The sequence below is a fragment of the Cryptomeria japonica genome, chromosome 9 (genome assembly GCF_030272615.1).
Source record: "Cryptomeria japonica chromosome 9, Sugi_1.0, whole genome shotgun sequence".
Taxonomy (NCBI): Eukaryota; Viridiplantae; Streptophyta; class Pinopsida; order Cupressales; family Cupressaceae; genus Cryptomeria; species Cryptomeria japonica.
The window spans coordinates 278,043,371-278,066,467 of record NC_081413.1 but is presented as its reverse complement, the minus strand read 5'-3'; the positions used below and the strand labels follow the sequence as shown (position 1 = coordinate 278,066,467).

General features: G+C 38.1%; 1 protein-coding gene across 12 annotated transcripts in view; it reads right to left on the bottom strand.

Moving 5' to 3' along the window:
- The window catches only part of LOC131046591 (pre-mRNA cleavage factor Im 25 kDa subunit 2), a 107,058-nt gene that overhangs the window by 29,011 nt on the left and 54,950 nt on the right, over positions 1-23,097 (bottom strand). For 4 of the 12 annotated variants that reach the window (XM_057980359.2, XM_059211152.1, XM_059211155.1 and 1 more), the window contains 4 exons: positions 19,920-20,006; positions 19,688-19,804; positions 19,527-19,570; positions 18,787-18,923 (listed from right to left, as the gene is read on the bottom strand). In XM_057980359.2, the coding sequence (XP_057836342.2) occupies positions 18,815-18,923; positions 19,527-19,570; positions 19,688-19,804; positions 19,920-20,006 (357 nt within the window). In that variant the 3' untranslated portion in view covers positions 18,787-18,814. Of the gene's footprint in view, positions 1-911; positions 1,241-18,786; positions 18,924-19,195; positions 19,571-19,687; positions 19,805-19,919; positions 20,007-23,097 lie in introns of those variants that run through there. The other 8 variants (XM_057980363.2, XM_057980366.2, XM_057980364.2 and 5 more) reach the window with 8 other exon arrangements.

Sequence of the window (23,097 nt, the reverse complement as noted above, 5' to 3'; positions counted from 1 at the left end):
CATCTAAATGGATGAATGCAAGATGGGTCGTAAAAAATAAAGGCTTGCTAAGGTACTCCAAGTACAAAAAAAAGACTCCTTAAGCGGAGAAAAGGAGAAAACCATGTAAGAAAAAACCCATATCCAAAAGCGAGAGATGCAATGCATGAAAAAACATAAACTACAAATGGAATGAGGGACTAAGAAGCCTCCAGGAAAATGTCCCAAAAGTATAAGAAACACAAAGAACATCCTCTGAAGCCAAGATGATGATTGTTCAACCCAACAATAAGAATAATAACTTTAGTTGGAGTCTCAACCCGAAGTTTGGACATTCACTTGGTAAAGTCACTATTTTCATAACTAGTGTTCATTTGATTGTCAACCCAGGGACGTAATACTTGAAATGGATCTGCACTATATATGCACTAAGTTCCTGCAACAGCTACTCTGCATTACTGCAGCAACTAACATTATGCGGAAAAGATGAGCAAGAATTGAAACTATTGAAAGGCTACAGGAAAAACTCTGCATTAACATAAATTCATTCAAGCAATACTGGCTAAGTTCAATGTTGATAAACAGAAATTACTATGTTTTGGTTTGGCTATAGGAAAAGTCAATGGATCTATTTCCAATGGCTGCAGGAACAGTCAATGCAAAAACATCTACTGCAGCTAAACAAGAAAACTAATCTTAACAAAGGCACAGGAACACTCACCAAGTGGGCCCCCTTGGATGAGTGGTTCCAGGCTTCCCAAAAACAACTCTAAGTGCCCAAAATAACATGTTTTCATTCATTGTTCTTCGACAATCATTACATGATTCAACATAAAAAGAAACTCAAAAACACTTGTAACTTTATTTCCAAAATCCTCTGCTCTGCTTTCTCTCTTTTCTATCTAACCTCAGAAAAGAGATAAAGACCTTTATTTAAAAGAAAACAATTACTTCCTATTACATAGATCACGCCAAATAGAAGAGGCGGATGACTAATCAAGAAAGGAAACAAACGGAGTTAAGTCACTGATAATGTGGATCTAAACCGAACCACAGTCATAACATATCGTGGCAGTGTTTTCAACACTAATGTCTACTTTGAGTAAGACATCAGTAAAATTTGCGCAATTACTTTCCCTCTATCGTTCCTTATGCTCGTTAGCATTTCTGTTGATTTGATCTTTTAGTCCCTCCTTGAATGTCTCCTACTGCAACTGGCGCGACAAGAGAGCTTCCATCGCAACATCATTTATTCCCTGCACTTCAAAAGAAATAACATACAAGAACATACATGCATATTTTAATTAATTAGGACATCTATTAATTTCACACATGATATTGCCTTAAACAATCTGCATGGCAACAGGAATGAATAGCATGGCTACAAGAATAAACTGGCAAAGACAAAACATGTTTTAATAGGTTCAGGCTAACATCTGAAATACATATAGTAAACTTCTGATACATCATTACTATTATGTAAATCAAAATATGACAAAAGCTTAAGAGTTCTAAGGATAAAAATATGCCAATGTCTCAACTCATCAATGATCAAGATCAAGAAGACAAGAATATGTATGAGTGCCCCCAACGATACTACTCAAACAATTAGATGGCAAAAAAAGGCAAAACATCTAACAATCGAAGATACATATGATGAATCTACATGACTGCCCCCAACAACACTAGTCAATCATACAAGAGTAAATTGCTAGTCGAAAATATAGGTGCCAATAGTATGAAGAATTGATCAACTAAGGATAGAAGGTCACCTCCACAAACTTAGAATACAAGAGTGTCTATATGGTAAATGCTCCATCCCACCAAAACATAGCCACTATATACGACAAGTAAATGGGAACAAATATTGAATATGTAGCTCACTCCAAAGCAAAACCAAGGAAGCATTAGCACCAACAGTAACCCCACCCCCCCTCTAATGCTGACAAGATAGAGATGACAAGTCCACTGAAACTATGTGTCACCAAATAGTGTATGAAGGAGAATATGAATGTGCAAGAGAAAGTACCTAGAACTAAAAAAGGGCATGCAACCAATGCACACACGCATGGGACAAGAATCACTAGGATTCAATATTGTCGTGGAGGGATACTCACCAGACAAAGGTGTGATGAAAAAACAAAAGGTAGTACACAAACCCCCCATAGCACTTTATAATGCAGTGCATGTACAAAATAAGGCATAACAAATGTGCAAAATCCCCAAAACAAACATACACAATGTAGTGGCACTTTATCTCAATGCATCAACAAATAGAGAAGTGCATAAAAAAAATGCCCAAAAATCCCCTCTCAAACAAAATGAAAGAACCAAAGAACAACTAGGACACACATAACCAAAATAGTCAAAGTTGACTATAAATGTCCATGGGGCAGGAAAATAGCCAAGACACTCAATTGACGAAAAAAATTCCCCCGACTTCAGGAAGCTTTTGCAAAAACAAGTGACCATGCATGGAAACGGCACGCTAAGGGATGACCAGCAAAAAGAAAAGCCTCACGGTCTTGAAGAATTGACTAATGTGCATGTAAAAAATGCATGTAAAGTCCCTAAATTGCTAGTGAAAAAACTCGATCATCTCTTTTACAAAAGTCACAACTACAAGAGAATTCGCCAACAATAAAAAATGACGCTACTTGTGATAAAAATGCAACACCCAGTAAACAAAACACCCAATCACATGCAAAAAAACAACTCAACTCCCATGCAAAAAAGTCACAGGGGCTTCACTAAATAGGCAATATCATATCACGTGCGTTCATATTGAGGGGTTTAATATCCCAAAAATGAGGGTACAATATATTGCTCATCGGTGAAATTAGGGGGGTTTTTAATTCGGGCTATGAAAAAATACAATATTTTGTGCAAATAGGGGAGATTTTAATTCAAGCTATGTATTGGGAGGGGGTGGAAAAAAAGGAGTTTAGGGCAATATGTTTTAAAAATAGGGAGACTCTTTAGTATGCCATGAACGCAGGTGATATCACCCAGGTTCACTAAGTGAAGCCCCCGTGAAAAAAGTATGCAAATAATAGTATCCTGAGGAAATTGAAGTCATCAAATCATGAAAGGATGGGTTGTTATGGCTATAGTGTAAACTGCCATGCACATGGATCCAAAAAAAAAACATGGGAAAATTGTTGTGATGAGCCCTCAATGAAGTCAAACCACCAAACATGTTTTCTTGCACGAAGAGGTCATCACCGTGAAAGTCTCGACTCTAAGTCCATAATGCATGTCAAAGAGCTCAAACTACTAAAAGAAGTGGATGTGGTCTAAGGATTGTTGTGAAGAAAGCTAGAATGCATGGAGGGGACTGCTAATAAAAAAGAACCGAGTCACAAGAACACTCAACCAAGGCACATGCAACAACAAAAAAAAAGGTTGTCAAACACCAGTAAAACTGCACATGAACCAAACCTCTTGAGGCAACAAACAAAATTCCTACCACAATAAACTCTAGCAAAATAAAGAAAAGAACCCTCGTTGCCAATGGAAAATCCATGACAAACACCGATAGCAAAGACAAGGTCGTTGATGGGTGCAAGAAAAATAGTTGCACGTTAAAAGAGATTAATCAAAAGACTCAACTAGGAGAGCCCAAAAAGCTGCAAACACCACAATAGAAGTTGATCGCCCATAAAAATCAATCCCAAATGAAAAGTGGACAAACAAGAGAAGTTGTTTGGAGATTAAAGGATTTGGAAAATTGCAAGGAAGTTGCTTGCCAAGAAAACACATTGCCTTCAATGAACCTGACGCCAAGGAGCCGATGCAGAGGAGCCAACAGAATTGAAATCCAAACAACTGTCAATTAAAAACAAAACATGTAACAATGAAACGGTCACCATGCAAGTCGGCCAAAGAAGACCAAGGATGTTGCAAGGAAAAAGATAGATTGCAGCAGGCAAATGAAGTCAGTCAACTATACCCGACCAAAAAGGTCGCACTAGTCATGACGAGCCACCAAATAAGGATCTAGGTCGTGGCTTGAAAAATCAATGCAATGCTTGTAGGTGATGCCCAAACTTGTCGTCAAAAGTTGGGAAAATGAACGTCGTGGATGGAAAAACAATCCTCGTGCATATAAAAAAAAAAAAGATCTTGCAAAGCATGCATCTACCTAAAAATAGCACTAGGCCATCACACATGCAAAACAACTCGCCACCTTAACTCACTGCAATAAAACAAATCCCACACACAAAAAAGCACAAAGAAGTTGTAGACAACTATCAAATAATACCATGTAGAAATAAAGATTTCACTATGATACCATGTTGAATTAAAGATTGAGCTCTGATTCCATGTTGAATTTTGCAATACAAGCTTGAGAGATCAAACGACAAACTAGAACACCTTTCACAAACAAGAGTGGTAAGAAAGATATGTCATATTCCTCAAAAGAAAAGATTGCAAGATTAAATTACAATTGTACAATGAGGTGCTTATAAAGAAAGCACAAAGATGTCTTAAGCCAAAAATAGGAGAACTAAATGGCAAGCATGAGGAGCTAAAAAAGGTTTAACTCTAGCTAAACTAGATGCACAACTAAGAGAGCATAAGTAACTAGAAGGACAACTAAGTGAACTTAAGCAAAAAAAAGAATAACTAGTTGTTAAAATGCTTTAACAACACCTATGTGCATGTTTAAGATCTACAAAATTCCTTCTCATTATATTTCTAGTCTCTTTTCTTTGATTAGGCACTTTTGCCCACAACCTTCAAGCAACTTCTTGAATATCGATAATATATTCGAAATTTTGGATAGCTTGATCTCATACATTCTCAACATATGCGCACACAATGTGGAATGGACTAATCTTCTTAGGCTTTAGCTTGATGTAAATTCCTCTAGGGAGTTACTATTTCATCACATGGCATCATGCCTAACTCACACTTCAAGAAAAGTCTTCTCCCTTCCACACTAATTTCCATGCAACTTATATCTTGAAGTGTTGTCCTCCAACTACATCTTGGCACATTAATCTTCTTCGTGTGTTATATGAAGCCCTCATCTTTTACACTTATGGATGCCTATCTTCTTCTTCTCCCAATAGATATATGATACCTCGCAAGGATGTTGTATGAAACATTTGAAATAGTGTCCTCCCTAACAAACTATTCACTGAGTTATATACAAACCCCACTTACATCAACACAGTCCCACTTCCTACAAATCTCTCCTACTAGAGTTCTAAGAATATTAACTAGGCTTTGATTAACCACCCTTATATGTTAGTCAATCTACCAATGACATGGAGATCTATAATTGAGTTGTGCCAAAAATAGCCTAGGAATGTCATATCACGTTATGATGTAATGCCCTGAAGCAACCCATGCAACTGAACTCTCTTTGGAGAAAAAATCCACCATCCTAAATGCCTTATTCAACTTCTAACAATGAATAAAGTACATTTAGAAAATTTATACACCGATATAAATAGTCATCACCTTTTTGGATGCATGGTAATTAATACAATTCCTCCCTTCAAATCTATATAGCATGCACAATGGCTTGTACAACCTAGTGTTTTGCACTATTCCTTTCTTGCACCATTCCATGAATCAACATAAATCATTGGGCAAACTCAACCAGTTATAGTTGTTTGCTCCAAAGTGTCCTCTAATTCCACCTCCATCTAAGTCTCTAATTAGATTCTCCATCATTTATCTCCACAAGATACATAAGCGTTGCATTCTAAACAAGCATCCTTGTTGCACAAAGTATTTCTTACATGGACTTCTATCTGCAACCCAAGGCTCCATACATGCACACCATGCATTTGCAAATTCTAGATTTGTGGCATACAAATCCTTCATCACTTCCACAGCCACAATTTTAATCATCATTTTGGACAATAAGCCTTACCTCGTGCTTAAGGCATCTACAATCTTGTTAATTTTGCTTGTAGAGTGCTTCAACACAAAAGAGCAACACTACAAATAATCTACACACCTCACATGCCTCCATTTGAGCTTTGCCTAACTATTGATAAACTTCAAACCCTAGTGATCTATATACAACACAAACTCCTTTCGACAACAAGAGATCCCTCCACTTTTGCAAAGCCCACACTGCAACATAGAATTCTTTGTGGTACATTGAATATCATTGTCTAGCCTCATTCAATATCAATTGAACATGTGATTGGCCTAACCTCTTGACTCAATGCAACATTGATTTTCATTTTGAGCATTGTAATTAACTTAGAACACCTTTCCAAAGTTTTGGACACAAGCACAAGCTCCTCTATCACTTTATTCTTTCGAAGCCAAAAACTCATTGTAACAATAACTATCTATTTAAACGTGTCCTTCCATGCATATTATGTAAAGGGTGCACAAATGCCACTATAGTTCTGGATTAACTTCCAACAAAAGCTTAACAGTGATGGAAACTTCTAGCCTCTATCATGTTTCTTGGTTTTGACCACTTGAAATGATTATGTGAACCTTCTTAGGATCCATATGCAATCCAACTTTACATATAACAAATCCCAATTATGATTGTTTCTCCCTTATGCAACTAGATTTCTTCAAGTTGATGTGCAAGTCTTCTCTCCTTAGTTATGCCAACACCTACTATAGGTGCATGAGATGCTCTTTGTTGAAGATTGGCAACGTCAGTTATCACTTCCAATCTGAGGAAGACAAATGTGAAAGTGGCCTAATCGGCCTAATCGGCTAAGATGGAGTGTTGATCAAATTCCTACAGGCCGACATAGATAACATAAAGGTTGTGATAATTATTGTGATATAATAATTATATTGATAGGCATTGACAATATAATTATTAGATTTTATTGGGATTATATTTGTGATTATATAATTATTATGATATAATAATTGTATTATTATTATTATTACTATTATTGAGATTATATTATATTATTATAATACAATTATTGGGACAAGAGTGGTGACCCTTAGTGAAGCGACACCACCAATATATATAATTGAAGTGATGAACACATACAATCAATTAATGGACGATATGTAGATGGGCACCCATATGCAGCAATAAAAGAAAGAATTGATACCTATGGTAAAATCAACACTCTTCCCTTAGTTTTCTTAACAGCAAAATGTCATTGAGATATATGACCAAAAACCTATCAAGAAACAACTTCAAAACCTCGATCATATACTCATGAACATGCTCGGGTCATTCGTCAACTCACATGGCATTACCATCTATTCGTACAAGCCAACCTTCATCCTAAAAGTGGTCTTCCATTCATCTTTGTTGATCCCAATCTAACAATACTCAATGTTGAGGTATAAAATAGAGTAGTGTGCCCCATTCAAGTAATATATTATCTCATTTCTGCACAACAATGAAACTTATATGTGATGATGATCTTATAGATTGCTCGAGTATATACACATCCTCCATTATCCATCCCTCTTCAACACAAGTAATATAGGCATTGCACAAGGAATTAAGACTTTTTCTGATCAAACCTCACTCCAACACTTCAACCTACTTGTTCAACTCTACAATTATATCATAACTCAATCTATGTGGTGTCTCATTTGGTAAAATGGAACCTGCAATTAGATTAATGTAGTGAGAGATGAAATGCATTGGAAACAATATTCCTAGCATTCCTTCGCCAATCACATATATGTACTCTTTAATTAGAGTAGTGACTATTGGCTCCTTAGACCTACTCAACTCCTTCCACTCCCTCTATGTGGCCTTAACTACTAGTGCATAACAACCTTGCAAGTCTCTCATCTCCTTTAGAAACTCTTTTGTTACCACCACCTTACCCTTCTATGCAAACTCTCCCTTGTTCCTCATGAGAAGCAACTTGAAATTCTTCCCATCCTACTCAATAATGAAGGTTTTCTTGAACTCATCATGTGTTGTGTGTCTATCATATTGACACAAGCTTCCCAACAACACATGGTGAGTATTCATCAAAGATCATTTCAAACAAAAACCTCACTTGTTTATCACTACTATGCCACCATAAGTTGTCCCTTCTACAACCGAGACTTTCTTTATGGTGTGGGTTGTGCAACTATATTAAACACCAGCGTTTGAATTGCCTTCATGAATACTAGGTTGTCATGTTGCCTCCATTGATTATCAACTTACAACACTTTCCTTTTGACAAACACAGTTTGAAAGAGGCTCTTCCTTAACCACGAATCCTTATCCTTTCGCATATTTGTGTAGAATTGTGTGCATCATTAGATTCTACCAACGTCTAGGTTTGTCCTTTCTTCTCTAATATTTAACAAGCTTCTTTAGACTATACAACATGCACAAACTCTTATGTGTGACCTTGCTCTCCAATGGCATTTCAACGCATAAAAATCTCAATTTCCTACTAATCCACCCCATAAACATGTCCTGCTAATGCCTTTCATATAGTCTTTTCTTCTTCTATCTCCACCTCGGTCAAATATTTTCTCACATTTTGTATGTGACAGCAGCACTTGTTTCTATATTTTTCTTGCTCATAGAGGTATTCCTTCTTATGCTTTGCTTACTCTTCTTCTCCTTGCCCTTATCACTATTGCTACATGTGCCCTATTGTCTACATGACAATTTCTTAGCTCTTAACACTAGCTAGTAATCCCCCTTAACAAAAAAAATAATGAGCAACCATATCTCATATTGGATTGAGATGTGCAATTCATTCAAATACCGAGTAAATTTCTCAAAATCATCTTCCACATGACCAGAGAAAATGCATGGTCTATAAAACTCTTTGTACTCCTACATCGGCATCTCCATCTAGCATAGATTTAGAGCTTCTTGTACATATCCACTGTATAGTTACTCAACATAATCTTCCCTTTGAGCTTAGAAACCAAAGTGATCCCACTATGAGATTATGTGCTTATCCTATGCATGATGAAACTAGATTTAGGCCCACCACAAGCCAACATGCCCTTTCAAATTTGTGGTAGCATAATTGACTCTTTATGGGTCCTCAATTTCTTTGAACTTAGTATAGCTCCAATTTAGTGATTCAATCAACTAATTTTTTTGGATTTAGGCTTGCCAGCCAAGTAGCTTGGGAGATCAAATATTGACTTGCTCATAAGCTTACCAAAGCAACTATAAATCTTTCCTCTATTGTGATGTTATCCTCAACATCCTCTTGAACCAGGACACCACACTACATGTCACGATCTTCTCTCATTATGAATGATGTCCTCCATCACCATCAAACTTCTTCCCTATGAAATCAATGACCTCACACCAAGCTTGAATGACTCTCAACATATCACTAGATCTTCTCTTCCAACTCCATAAATATCTTCTCTAGTTTACCTACAATGCAACGATACTTACACAAATGCTTATGTTAATGAAATATTCATGAGCTCACTCTAATACAAACTAGTGTAACAATCGCATTGGGCTTGGATGAACAACCATCAAATAGGCACAGAAAGCACATAGTAGAAGCCAAAACTAAGAAGAAGAATGTAGATCAATTCAAAAATTAATAGTTAAATGCAAAGAAAATAAAACTTACAAATAGGCCATCAATATGTGAACCCTGATCACACTATGCTACTCAACCCATGAGAAATATGTACACAGACTATCTACAATTATAATTGAATCAGCCTAAGCTCTACCCAAAACCCAATCTATGAAGGAGGATTTCAACCCCTCAAATGACCAAGCCATCAAACATCTCACATCTCACAATAAAATGTTAATATCGCCACACTAATGTGGAAGAGTGGATGTCATTGCCATGAATGTGCACTCAAGAGAAAATTTGATCAGCAAAGTGTCATCCATAAATAAAATAATTCGCCATTCCTCAAATTTGAACCTAATGTTTTCTTGACCTCCCAAAACTAAAAAGCTAACTAAAAAATCCTTCCAAGGTAAGTGATTGAAACAAGTTGCATGGTGCAACATCCAAAAGGAAAGGGGTTTACACAAATAGAGGTGTGCAAAAGCAAGGAAGTTGTGCCAACTAGCATGAAGTATGCAAGACGCCATAGCCATGAACCTACACATCAACAACTATCAAAACAAAAGCAATGCATGCATGGGAAACTAAAAACACATACATTTTTGTAATGCAAATTTGTGCCAACCCCAAGGTGCTTTTGCATCAGATGCACTAATGTAATCACAAATGTGACACTTAGCATTTTGCCCATTTTGCCCATGCCATCACTAGCACCATAACATCTTACGCAAGCTATGACTATTCAAATTTTTATACCATCAACAATTTTTAAGACAATATACTCTCAAATTTTGGTCTTCATTCATTTGTTTCTTTTCTAAATGGTGAACCAAACACAGCAAAATCACTCAGGGGGTTGGCCCAACATAGATGAAACATATATTACTGAGATTATCATAACAAATCCATTAGTGCCTTCATGATGGCTCCAACCTCTAACGGCTCTCCCGCTCATTTGTGTTTGAATGTCTCTTTAGACAAGGTTGTCACTAGGTCTCCAAGTGCCCTTGCTTCTGTGCGGAGTGGTTCAGGCCCCCCTCTCCTTTATGTGGTTGTCGCTATAGGTGGTATTGTCGTTGCTACTATTATTGTGGATGTGTTGGTTCCCCCGTGGGTGCCCTACATGTTGGTGTTGTGGATGCCCAGGCTAGTGATGTTGCTCTTGCCTCCACTGTTGATGGTGACCCTGCTATGGGTGCTAAGGTCCCTCCCAAACCTTCTTCTTTTGTTGGTAGGCACAAGCTTCGCTCGTGTGGCCAGATCTGTTGCTCATCCCCCCAAGGGGATTCGTCCTCTTCCTTGTGCCAAGACCTCCCCTGTGGTCGTTTGTGGACAGGATGTTGTGGACAATGTTGATTTCTACCAACGTTGTGCATTGGTGTGCAGATTTGTTAGGTTTTGGCCTTCTCTCTTGGACCTCCATGGTTGGGTGAGTGATTCCTGGAAGCCTTTGGTTGCTCATAGCATTAAGCTTTTTCCTTGTGCTAAAAGCTTTTTCATTGCCTCCTTTGCTTCCTCTTATGATTGTGACTTGGTGTTGGGCAAGTTTTGGGCTTGGGGAGTTCACTCTCTCTCTGTCAAGCCCTGGACAACTTCTTTTAACCCTCAAACTGAACCACTTAATGTGTGTTCGATATGGGTTCACCTTTCTAATCTCCCTCTTCATTTCTGTGAGCATTCTTGCTACGAGGCCATTGGTAACTCTATAGGTCAATTCTTGAAGGTTGATGATGCCACGTCTCCATGGGTCATTCTACCTTTGCCCGCTTTTTAATCGATATTGACATCCCTTTGCCTCTACCAAGGGATGTGGTTCTAATGGTTGGGGATAGGCCATGGACTCAATCGTTAGATTATGAGGGCCTCCCCTTTCCCTGTCAAAGATGCTTTTCAATGAGTCACTTAGCTTCTCTCACATCACAAAGGTGCTACTACTTGGTGGAAGGATGCTACTGCTGATCACTTGACAATCGATGCTTCTGGTTTTGATTATGTTGACTCCTCTCATGAGGACAATGTCTCCTCCCAGGATGAGATCGTGCCTCTTATTGTTGTTGATGCCTCTGCTAACCCTCTCGTTGCTATTGTTGTGGCCTCCTCTATCCCTAAGGCTCCCACACCTGTTTCTCCTACTCTACAACTCTGATCTACTCCTGGTGAATCTGCTCCTGATGTTGTTCTACAACAACAATCTGCTACTATTCTGCAACAACCACCTGCTGCTATTGCTGACAGAAACTCACTGGGGTCCTCCCCGTTGGATTCTTCTTTTAATGGTCCTAATGAGAGTATTGCATGGACTGTTGTTTATTGCAAATGGAAGGGGAAGTCTTCCCCCCTCCCCCAAACCCCTCATTGTAATGTTTTGGGTGTTCCTCCCCATTCTTGAGTTGGGTTTTGAGTTGTTGTTGGTTTGTTGCTGGTTTGACAAGTTTTTTACAGTGGTCTTATACCTTGCTATCAAAAGCCTATCCGACCTTGTTTTGTTTTGGGGTTGCAACCCTGTTTTGTTATCTCTCTTTTGTCGCCTACGAGCTGTTGTATAATGGGTCAGCACCCTTGTTTTGTTGCTTTCTTAATCAAAAACATAGATGGTGTTGAGCATCAAATTTGAATTAAGTAAAATATCTTGATTCGTAAGATTGAATTACAAGAGCCCTCCATTTTTAGAAAAAACCATTATTTTTATTGATATCACAATATTCCATAAGTTGTCGAGCAAGAGTAATAGCATTCTATCGAAATATCCAAAATTCAAAAAGTATCGATGAGACCCAACGATGTCTCATCGATATACAAGGGATATCAAAGAAAAGGGAGTGTTCGTGAACTCTAGAAAAGACTCATCGAAAGCGATGATTTCACCGACAAAAGGTATCAAAGAAAGCAGAGGTGGTCCCCACCGATGAGAAAAGGCTTTAGAAGAAACAATAACATTGATACAAGATGAAAAGGGTTCACTGAAAGAAACGCTTTCATCGAAAGAATGATATCAATCAGACAAAAGGAAGTTACGTCGATAAAAGATATCGATGAAGATATGAGTTTCGAGGAAGCTAAAGGGCGTGTTACCAATATGCATGATTTTGCCGATACAACTTTATCGATAAAAATTACTAATGAGCTCATCGATGAAAAGATGATAGCGGAAGCACGTCATCAATGTAAAGAATACTTTGATGAAACGACAGACCCATTGATCGATGGGGTGTAGTGATGTCGATAGAAAGGGTGTTTCGATGGAAGGATAAAGGAAGTCACCGAAGCCCTAGGTCTCTTCGACATGAAACCTAACTGACATCAGAAATATATCGATGGGGAGTCGGCTATAATGACCGAATGCAGCATTTCGATAAAGGGAGAAAATACATATTCGAAGTAATTTTCAAAACAAAAGTATCATCGATAGAGACAAAGAGATCGATGAAATAAAAAATAAGGGATCGAAAGATATATTTTCATCAAAATGATTGCCGCGAAAATCAGAAACAAATCCTAGGGAAGGTCACATCGCCATTAGATTTGAACGTGTTCCCAAGTAATCATTGTTAAAACTGCCATTATTAACCGATCAAAGACGACACGAGGATGCTAAACAGAGATGTTGGAATGAATAAAGATGACAAATACATCGAGCACATGGGGTACTGTTGTGACGTTTTCACACATCGCCCCATTGCAAATGGGGACCCATGTTTTTTTTGCTTTTTAGGGTTTGTTTTCTGGGTCTTTTAGGGTTTTGTTAGCTAGCCTTTGCATTTTGAGTGTCGCCCAGGAGATCAATAGGGTAGCAAGTCCGGCTTGAGTGAGGTCCTGATCCTGAAATTTGGCTAAGTCTGGAATGTCCTGATCCTGAAATTTGACTAAGTCTGGAAACTGAAAAACCTCAAAAAACTAGATTTTGCAATATAACTCCTGGAGGTCTGAAACCACTCTCAAACATCCTAAAAGTATATATGGAATATAACTTAAAGTATAAGAATTCCTTCTATGTTTCTTCTTTCTTATACTTAAATGTTATATTCCATAAAAATTATCCTGATAGAGAGTTCGAAAAGTCAAATTTCGCTCCTGTCCTTCACTGAGGATCCAGAGCGAATTTCGCTCCTGTCCCTCCCAGGAGGACCAAGGCGAAGCGCTCCTGTCCCTCACCAAGGGACCAGAGCGAAAATACTTATTTGAGCCATTCCTGACCGTGTTTGGACGAATTGAGACATCAAAGGCATGGTGAAGGACGAAATGAGCATGATAGAGCATCCAGACTTGATCAAAAACAATGAAATGATGAAGTTTTTACCTAGAGGGTCAAATTCGCTCCTGTCCCTCACTGAAGGACCAGAGCGAAATTCTTCATAAGGTACGATCTGGGCAAAGATCAAGCAAGTTTTATGTTTGAAGGTAAGAAAGGAGATGAATTGAACCCATTGAAGACAAATTGAAGATTATTAAACGTCAACAAGGGACCCAAATGCCCAAGTTCGCTCCTGTCCCTCAGGCAGGGACCAGAGCGATTTTTGTCTTAGACAAATTTCTTGCCAAGTTACAATGAATTCCAAGGCATGGATGAATGAAAGGGGACATTACGAGACCGTTGAAGATAAATTTGGAAGCTGGCGAAGTGTGATGGAGACTACAAATACAAATTCGCTCCTGTCCCTCTCCAAGGGACCAGGGCGATATCTTAGTTATGTTGCCTTTTCCTCCAAATTCAAGACACTTCAAGGCGAAGTACAAGGTGGCAAAGATGTTTTAAGGTGTCTCAATCAAGCACAAAGTTACGAAGATCACCAAAGTGAAAGATTTGCATCAAGACACCTAATTCGCTCCTATCCCTTGGGAAGGGACCAGAGCGATATTTCCATAAAGGCATAGATTTCAAAAGTTTCAAGCGTCCAAGGTGTTCAAAGGGACTTCATTCTACGCAATGAAAGTGATGGCAAATTGGTCGAAACAAGGACAAACTCAAAACCTTGAAGTTCGCTCCTGTCCCTCAGGAAGGGACCAGAGCGATATCTATTATATTTGCCAATTCATGTAAAATTCATGCCAAGTCAAGGTTTTGCAAGGTGGTAAAAGGTCTAAGGCGTCCTTCGAAGGTGATATACCAAAGGCTTCAAACGTCAAACGATCACCAATTTGTATAAAGAGCCTATATCGCTCCTGTCCTTTGGACAAGGACCAAAGCGATTTTCATCAAAACACTCATGTCCCGTCAAAACCAAGACAAGGCAAGGATAGGCAAGGTCAAGGACGTCCTTTGGAAGGCAATGAACGAAGAACGAAGATCAAAAGTTTGCAAATTTGAGCCACGACACTAGGATCGCTCCTGTCCCTCAGGAAGGGACTAGGGCGATATTTGCCAAAGCACTCATTTTCCTTCGGAGATCATGACAAAACAAACTTGCAAAGGGTTCAAAGCGTTGTTTGAAAGGTAATAAAGGAGAAGTTGATATCAAGGACGGAGAATTTCAAGTAAAAATTGATGGATCGCTCCTGTCCCTCTCCAAGGGACCAGGGCGATAATAGTCATGAGATGCATTCATTCGTACAAACAAGTCAATTAAGCTCAAAGATCCTAGCAAAAATGTCTAATTCAACGTGGAAATAAATACTTTGGACGTCGAAATTGCAAGAATCAAGACCCAGTTGATGGATCGCTCCTGTCCCTCTCCAAGGGACCAGGGCGATGAGGTACGTATCTTTCCATCTTCAAAATATTTTGGCGCTCAAACACATTTTTGAATTTATTTAAATGCTAGAAAATTCGATAAGATTGAAAATTTAATTAAAAATAGCATTTAAATATTGCATTTAAATATTAATTAATTTTTGCCTTGTAAAAAAAATCCAAGTTTATTAATTAAAAACGATGGCAAATTAATTAATTATTATAGAGCGCTTGGTATTTTATTGTTTTATGAAGGTCGGCCTTTCTTATTTATTAAAAAATCGTTTATAATTGCTTTATTTTTACAAAAGTCGGCCTAAATAATGATGAGAGGTAAGCACTTATAAAGGAGGGTGGTGAAGATCATTATTTTCACATTGTTATTTTATCATCTCAAGTGCGATTTAAGGAAGACAAAGAGGTGCGAATTATATTCAAAAGGGGTGCGAACTTGAAAATTCTATTGGTGCGAACTTGTCAAAGGCTTGAAGATCACGTCAAAAACTTGAAAGGTGGCGAAATTGCTATTTTGAAGGGAGATCACGTTGAAGACCATCTTATTTCAAATTTTGCCTAGGCGAATTCCTTTATTTTTAGAGTTAAGCTCTCAAGTAAGGTATGGCAAGATCTCTTGTTTTAATTTCGAATTTTGATCATCATTGCCTTAATTTTGAATTTTGAAAATTTGTTTTCCCTTAGCTCAGTCGTTTTTAGGAAATGATTAATAAAGGACTTATCATTAAGTTTCCTAAAATTTGCTCTCTAATTTATGTTATGTATTGCAAAATCATGTTACTAATTTTGAAATGTTGTGTAGGCATCAAATGGAGATCTCTTCAAGGAAAATCAAGCCGGATCAAGGACGGTCTTCGCCAGGACATGGGCGACCTCTTTCAATCCAGCGTTCCAAGGCGAGGTACATCATCATCCTGCACATCAAGGACACAAGGAGTTAGGACAAGGGATCGTTGAAGAAGCAAATAATTTTAGAAGAGTTAATCAAAGATAACTTCTCAACGCTACCAAGTTGAATATCTACCAAGTTACAAGTGTCAAATGAGGTGGCGTCCTAGTCATCATTTCTCCAATCAGTGAGGTCCACCTCAGCATGTCCAGATTCAATGTACTTAACTCATGGAAGGTGGCACAAACTCCGATGTACCTACCCCGGCTATCCATTGGTCGATTTTTCTAGAAGGGACATGTGTCCAAGCAATACAATTTTGTCATTGGTCAAGCATTAAATGTTATGTAATGGTTGTAACATACCCTAATTAGGGTTTTCATTGTTGAATCTTGGCCATTGATCTTCAATTGATCTAAGCCATCAAATTGTATTGTGGGCACTATATAAGCCCAAGCATTTCATTTGTAAAGGCTAATTAGAAATAATTAGAGAGAGAGTTAGAATATAGTTGATAGAATAGTAATTAGAGTAGAATAGGAAGACAAGGCAAGAAATTGTTGCCATTGATTGTAAACAAACTCCATTTTCATTGAAGTAATGGTGAAGTGTGTCGTTTCTTGCAATTTGCATGGTTTCTTGTTGAGTCTTCAATCCTAGATGGTAGATGATTAGATGAATGGAGGAAATGTGATTGATTAATGGTGGAAATTCGTATATCCATACTACTAGCAGTTTGTTGATTGCAGACTAGCCTTGCGTAGTCAACTGGAATCATTCAGCCTAAGCTCAATTTCAATTTGTCGCTTCTTCATTGATATGCATCAACTTGATGGTGTCTATGCCTGCGTTGATGATTTGAACATCATAAAGCTTCCCTTAGAAGATCGCACTAGCCTTGTGTAGATGTTCCATTGATGTCAAAACAAGACCTAGTTAGAGTTTCATCAAAAATCAAATCATTGCTCCTACATTCTTAGTATTAGGATTAGATCTTCTCTTCACCCTCATCCTTTTTCCCATTTTTTCAAGTCTAAGCCAGTAAGAGCCTGTGTTCTAGCAAAGTAGATCGGAAATTCAATCACCAAATGTAAGTCCCCTTGTGATTCCAGCAAATCACATCATACCACGGCGAGCTTATCCACATGTAGAGACCCTACTAAATGGAACCTTGGAGTCATCCTAACTGATCCTTTATGCGAATCTTCAGCAGTTAGAGACTTTTTCTCAAGAGAGGATAAGATACCCTTAGGTATTTTATTCTGTGTTAGGCTGTGTACAAAATACACGTCAACAGGTACCCAATTTGTTTATCTTCTAGTTTGTTAACAAAAAATGTTAAGTAACGGTTATATGTTGAAAAGCCACAACGCTTGGTGATAATGTATACTCTCATATAAAGGAGGGAACTTTGGTAATGTGAAAAATAATTAGAGGAGTAGATTATAGCCTCAGGCTTACCATTGTAATATTTTAGCAAATATATATAATAAAATCAGTCATTTTCCTTTGCGTTTATGTTGTGGATTATTGCATTTTCAGCAGGCAGTTGCTTATGATATTATCTAACAGGTAAGGTTATTCGTGTTCTTCCAGTGAAATTTTGTGTTTCATATTGTAGATTTGGATCAAAAAGGTTTACTTGCAAATTGTAATTGAGCTCATAAAAAAAAGTAACTAACAGACTCATCGAGAGGTGGTGGGTTTAAAAATTGTCTCATAAGTTTACACAATAAGTCCTAAAGAAATATAAAGACTTTGTATCCCAAACAGCAAAGAAAAGCATTGGTCATCTATAGAACACAACTCATCAGTTCACGTTTCACTTTAAAAGTAATAGGAGTAGTTGAGTAGGAAATATAGAATGGGCTAGCAATAGTGTATATACATAAATTTCAAGCACAAAGATCGAATAACTTCTATAACAACAATCTTGAACTCATCTACTATATCTCCTTCCTAAGAATTTATGCCATTTTGAGATAGGAGGACATCAGATCAAGATACTTAATCTGCTATAAAAAGCATTAGTCATTGAAAACAACTAGTGAGTAGGTATACCCGCCTAGGTCCTACACAGCCTAAATTAAGAGAGTTAGTAACCAAATAAGTTCACTCTATAAGTTGGCCAAGTCAATTGGAGGGTTCGATCATAGGAGTTGGCATTTCCTTAGAACCTATCCAATCTGTTGATTTGAGACCCAACAGATGGAACATAGAACAAAGATTTGAAATTCAACAGAAAGAAAAAGAAAAAAAAAGCATGGGGATTGTAAGCAAAGCTCCCTTGCATGTCCAAGAGATAGATCCCATGGCTATATTTGGTAAATATAGGACATAGGAGCCTAGCACGAAGCTACAAACACTATGGAGATGATGGATGGAATCTTGAGTGGTATGTCGCTCCTCTATCAGAGGAACCTAAGGATGTGTGGGTAGGAAGCATTGGCAACCCTTCACCATGTGCAGAGGTTGTTGTGTGTACATTGGCGTTGCCAAATTACTTTTTTTGTCAGTGTTGTTATTCATGTTAGTTTATATGCTTAAATGAGTTTCAATTACTACTTTTGGTATTCTAAATGAGGTGGTTAACATCCTCATTTTCTAAGTTGTGCTTCCACACCAACTGCTTCATTTTAAATTGCATCAATATATTCTAATTTATCTGTTAAAATGGAGTGTGATACTATTTCCAAATTATTAATTTTGCCTAATTTTGCATTAAAAATTAGCTTTTTCCAAACAAGAATGGCACAAGAAGGATTTGATCAATTGAAGCAGACATTAATAATATACTGATAACTCCGATATCCTGTGTCTTGGGTACACCAAGGTCCAAAATAGTTGACCAGCAGATTCCTCTGATTTAGAGAGTACTCTTGATAATAGATACCTGTTCACAAATAACACCATTACAATTCTCTAAACTGGTTTCTTTGTGTTGCCTCTATAGACATTATTGTTGAAAGATTTAGACATCCCCATGGTACAATATTTTTAATCAAAGCCTCATATGTTCACTGGTAACTTGTTAAATAAGCACATCCTTCAAAATTTATTCTGTTGCTGTGTAATAGGAGAATATATATATACAACTTACTAAGATGCATGCAGAACTTGCCATTGATTTTATAAATGTAGACCATAACTACTACTACTCAAAAAAACAGTTGAATATGTACACACTTTTATTAAAGACCCATAAATATCCGTCCCAACAAATATCACCAGAAGCACCATCAGTAGACATTTTTTGAGTGCACGATACATGATGCATATGTCCACGCAGACAACTTTTCTGTGCTATCAGTGGTCTCACATTTTTCTCATTTACCATTTGTATATAGTAATATACAGCTTAATCTTTCTTATACATCTCGTCTTACTTATCTACTGTCTCTTTTTAGCTTAGCTAAATGCCAACATAATTCATCATGCTATTTTACAATAGGAGAATATACAAGCTATGCACATCTAATGAAGAATTAAAGAGAACCTGGAGAGTTGCGGTGGAATACTTGAGAGTTCTGGACCATATGCCTACAATGAAGATTTCATTAATACAACACATACACACTGCGAATGAGCATTGTCATTGTATATTCACAATAAAGAAGAGGAAAGAGCATATATCTGTAAAGTCTTTGCTAACATCACCTCTACCTGGATGTTGTTGTAGAGTTCAAACAATGGAACAGCTAGTATTTTCATGTTCTTCGGACATGCAAGGTATTCTTTTTCAGGCAAATGGACAACATATATTTTCTTGCATTCCTGCATGAAAATTATGATAATTAATAAACAATTTCAATTCTTAAGTTTGATTGTGTTTTTCATTTGTTGACATCTAATTACTATTTACTAATAAAGAATATAAAATTTGTCCAACCTTTGGTTTAGTATTGTGTGGCGGGCGATACGGTAGCATTAATGTCTCAAAGTTAGGCCTCCACCATGCTCCAACACATTCTTCAATCTGCAGACTATAAACGATGTTTAGCATTGAAGTAGGTTCCCACTATACAAAATAAAAGAAACAAAAATTAAAATGCATGAAGATGATATTATATTGATACTTCAAAAAAAAATGGAGATACAGGAACATAAAACTTGCAGACAAGCCCACATTTTTGTATTGTGCACTGGCATGCCCTCAAGATTCTATAAATAATCTAAAATAACATTTCTTGCTTGATTGAATATCTCCAAACCATAGAAGTGAAGTGCTAAACCAGGTATTTGAAAGGTTAGACGTCATAATGTTGATGAAATATCGACAGGAGATGTCTTTCCCACTGATTCTCTAAAGCAATATCGACAGCAGTAATATACTGCCGGCAATATGAAGAATGGATTATTAGGTAATCGAATGGATTATTAGGTAATTGGGGTAATGTCATTAGTTAATGATAATAATTAAAAGAGATGAGACGCATCCATTTGTATGTCCTTCCATCTCTTCTCGCAGGTATATGAAGACACTCGACTTGTCTTCTCAAGATAATAATAAAAAAAATACAGGTTTGATGACTGGCATCCATAGTTGGGGCTGCTTCAACCGAGTATCTGACGTTGGCACTAAATCGGATTGCACAGATTGGAATGACAATCTGGCATCGCACCATTATTTGTATGCCTCCAGGAATGCTCAGACACAATGGACTAAAAACAACATGGTATCAGAGCAGGCGATGACAGATTGGTAGAGAAAAGTGAATTTAAGACCCCTTTATTGGCGGGTATCATGGTCTGCGGCATCGGCGGCATTTCATTCACAGAATTCCTATCTAAGGATTGAACGATATAATTTGATACACAGAGCAATCGACTGAATAGTGCTCATGGGATTCACGCCTAGGGAAGTAGGCAGCAGGCTGCCATCACAGACAAACAAGCCTTGAAGCAGCAGCATGGAAATAGCGGAAAGAGAAATTGAGTACCAGATCTGCAATGGTGACCGACAAAATCTCACTGAAGGGCTCGCCCAGGCCGTGAGAATCCTCATTGCCGCCAGGGGCAACTGAGGTGGGGACACATCGGAGCAATAGCCTTCATTTCAGCATATGTGGTGCCAATCATGAAGAGATTGAGGAGTTTATGGGAAGGTAGCTTCCTGTAACACAATGGACAAACACAGAGAGGGTAATAAGATCGGGCAGCCATGGACACCCGTGATGGGAAGCTGTCAAATGGGGCGAGATCCAAAGGCGGGCGTTGTTGACTGGAAGGGCGAGAGTTGGGAAATTCAAGGCCATGGACACTCGTGTGTTATGGCATGGACTCGAATATGCTTTTGGAGTAATTGTCGGTGGCATGAGCGATGGCACCATCAACGTCTGGAATCCAGCTAAAATTATGAGTCCCAAGGACAGCGAAGGAGCTCTAATGGCACGACTTGAAAAAACATAGTTAATGGATATATTTGATGATGTGTTCACAAATGATGCTGATATTCAGAAGACAATACGATTGGATGTGCAGGGTGTTAAGGACAAAAACCCTTCTTGCAGATCATACAGTTGGGCTCTATTGTATCTGAAGGGTTATCATGCTTTACAATTGTATCGTGTTGCACATGCATTGTGGAATCGAGATCAACAAGAATTAGCTTTGGCGTTGCAAAGCCGCAACAGTGAGGTCTTTGCTATGGATAAGCATCCAGGAGGTTTTGATGCATGCAGAATCATATAACTTAGAAGAAGTATCACTTGGTTTCTGTTCAGCTGCTCGTATTGGCAAGGGTATTTTACTCGATCATGGCACAAGCATAGTCATTGGTGAAACTGTTGTTATTGGAGACAGAGTCTCAATGTTGCAAGACGGATCGAGGAGCAAAAGATGATGAGAGACTACCTAAGGAATTCAAGGGAGGAAGAGCTTGAGGCATCCTATGAGGAATTCACGCAAGCTAAAGAGATAAACTGGAGACATCACTCAAAGAGGAAGAACCTCTACTAATTGTCTTTACGATCAGTTTCTTCGAAAAGGAGGAATTAACATTCAGACAAACCAACAAAGGCAACCTTAAACGAGAAGGTCAGGAGGTTGATACTAGTACTTGAAGCCCTTAATAGAGGGAGGCTCAGCATCAATGATCTGTGTTATCTGTTGTTAATGCATTTTTCTCTAAGACGGAGAAATTTGAGGTGAAAGCCCTTGCTAATGCATCTTTCTCCGAGACGGAGAAATTCAAGGTGAAAGCCCTTGTCCATCTTTGAGACGAAGATGTGGTTCTTTCCACCACCTAGGAGTAGCCATGGTGGATGTCATGTTGAGAGACTCCATGACAAAATCATGTTGAGAGACTCCATGATGCACTCTTTGTACTTGTGTCTTTTTCCACACATGGGAGTAGCTATGGTGGACGTCGTGTTGAGAGACTCCATGACAACATCACATTGAGAGACTCCATGATAGGCACTTGTACGTGTGTTTCTTTCCACGCATGGGAGTAGCCATGGTGAAAGTCACGTTGAGAAACTCCATGACAACATCACGTTGAGTGACTCCATGATGGGCACTTGTGCACATATTCTTTTCCACACATGGGAGTAGCCATGGAGGACGTTATGTTGAGTGACTCCATGACGTTATCACGTTGACAGACTCCGTGATAAACCCGTTTTCCACAAATGGGTGTAGCCATTGTCGGTGTCATGTTGAGAGACTCCATGACATGAATATCTGGAAAGATCTCTCCCTAGATAAGAGGGAGTGTTGATGTAATATCGGCGGGAGATGTCTTTCTCATCGATTCTCTAAAGCAAATATCGACAGCATTAATATACTGCCGGCTATGTGAAGAATGGATTATTAGGTAATCAGGGTAATGTCATTAGTTAATGATAATAATTAAAGGAGATGAGACGCATCCATTCGTATGTCCTTCCATCTCTTCTAGCAGGTATATGAAGACACTCAACTTGTCTTCTCAAAATAATAATAAAAAAAATACAGGTTTGATGACTGGTATCCATAGTTGGGGCTGCTTCAACCGAGTATCTGACGTTGGCACTAAATCGGATTGCACAGATTGGAATGACAATCTGGCATCGCACCATTATTTG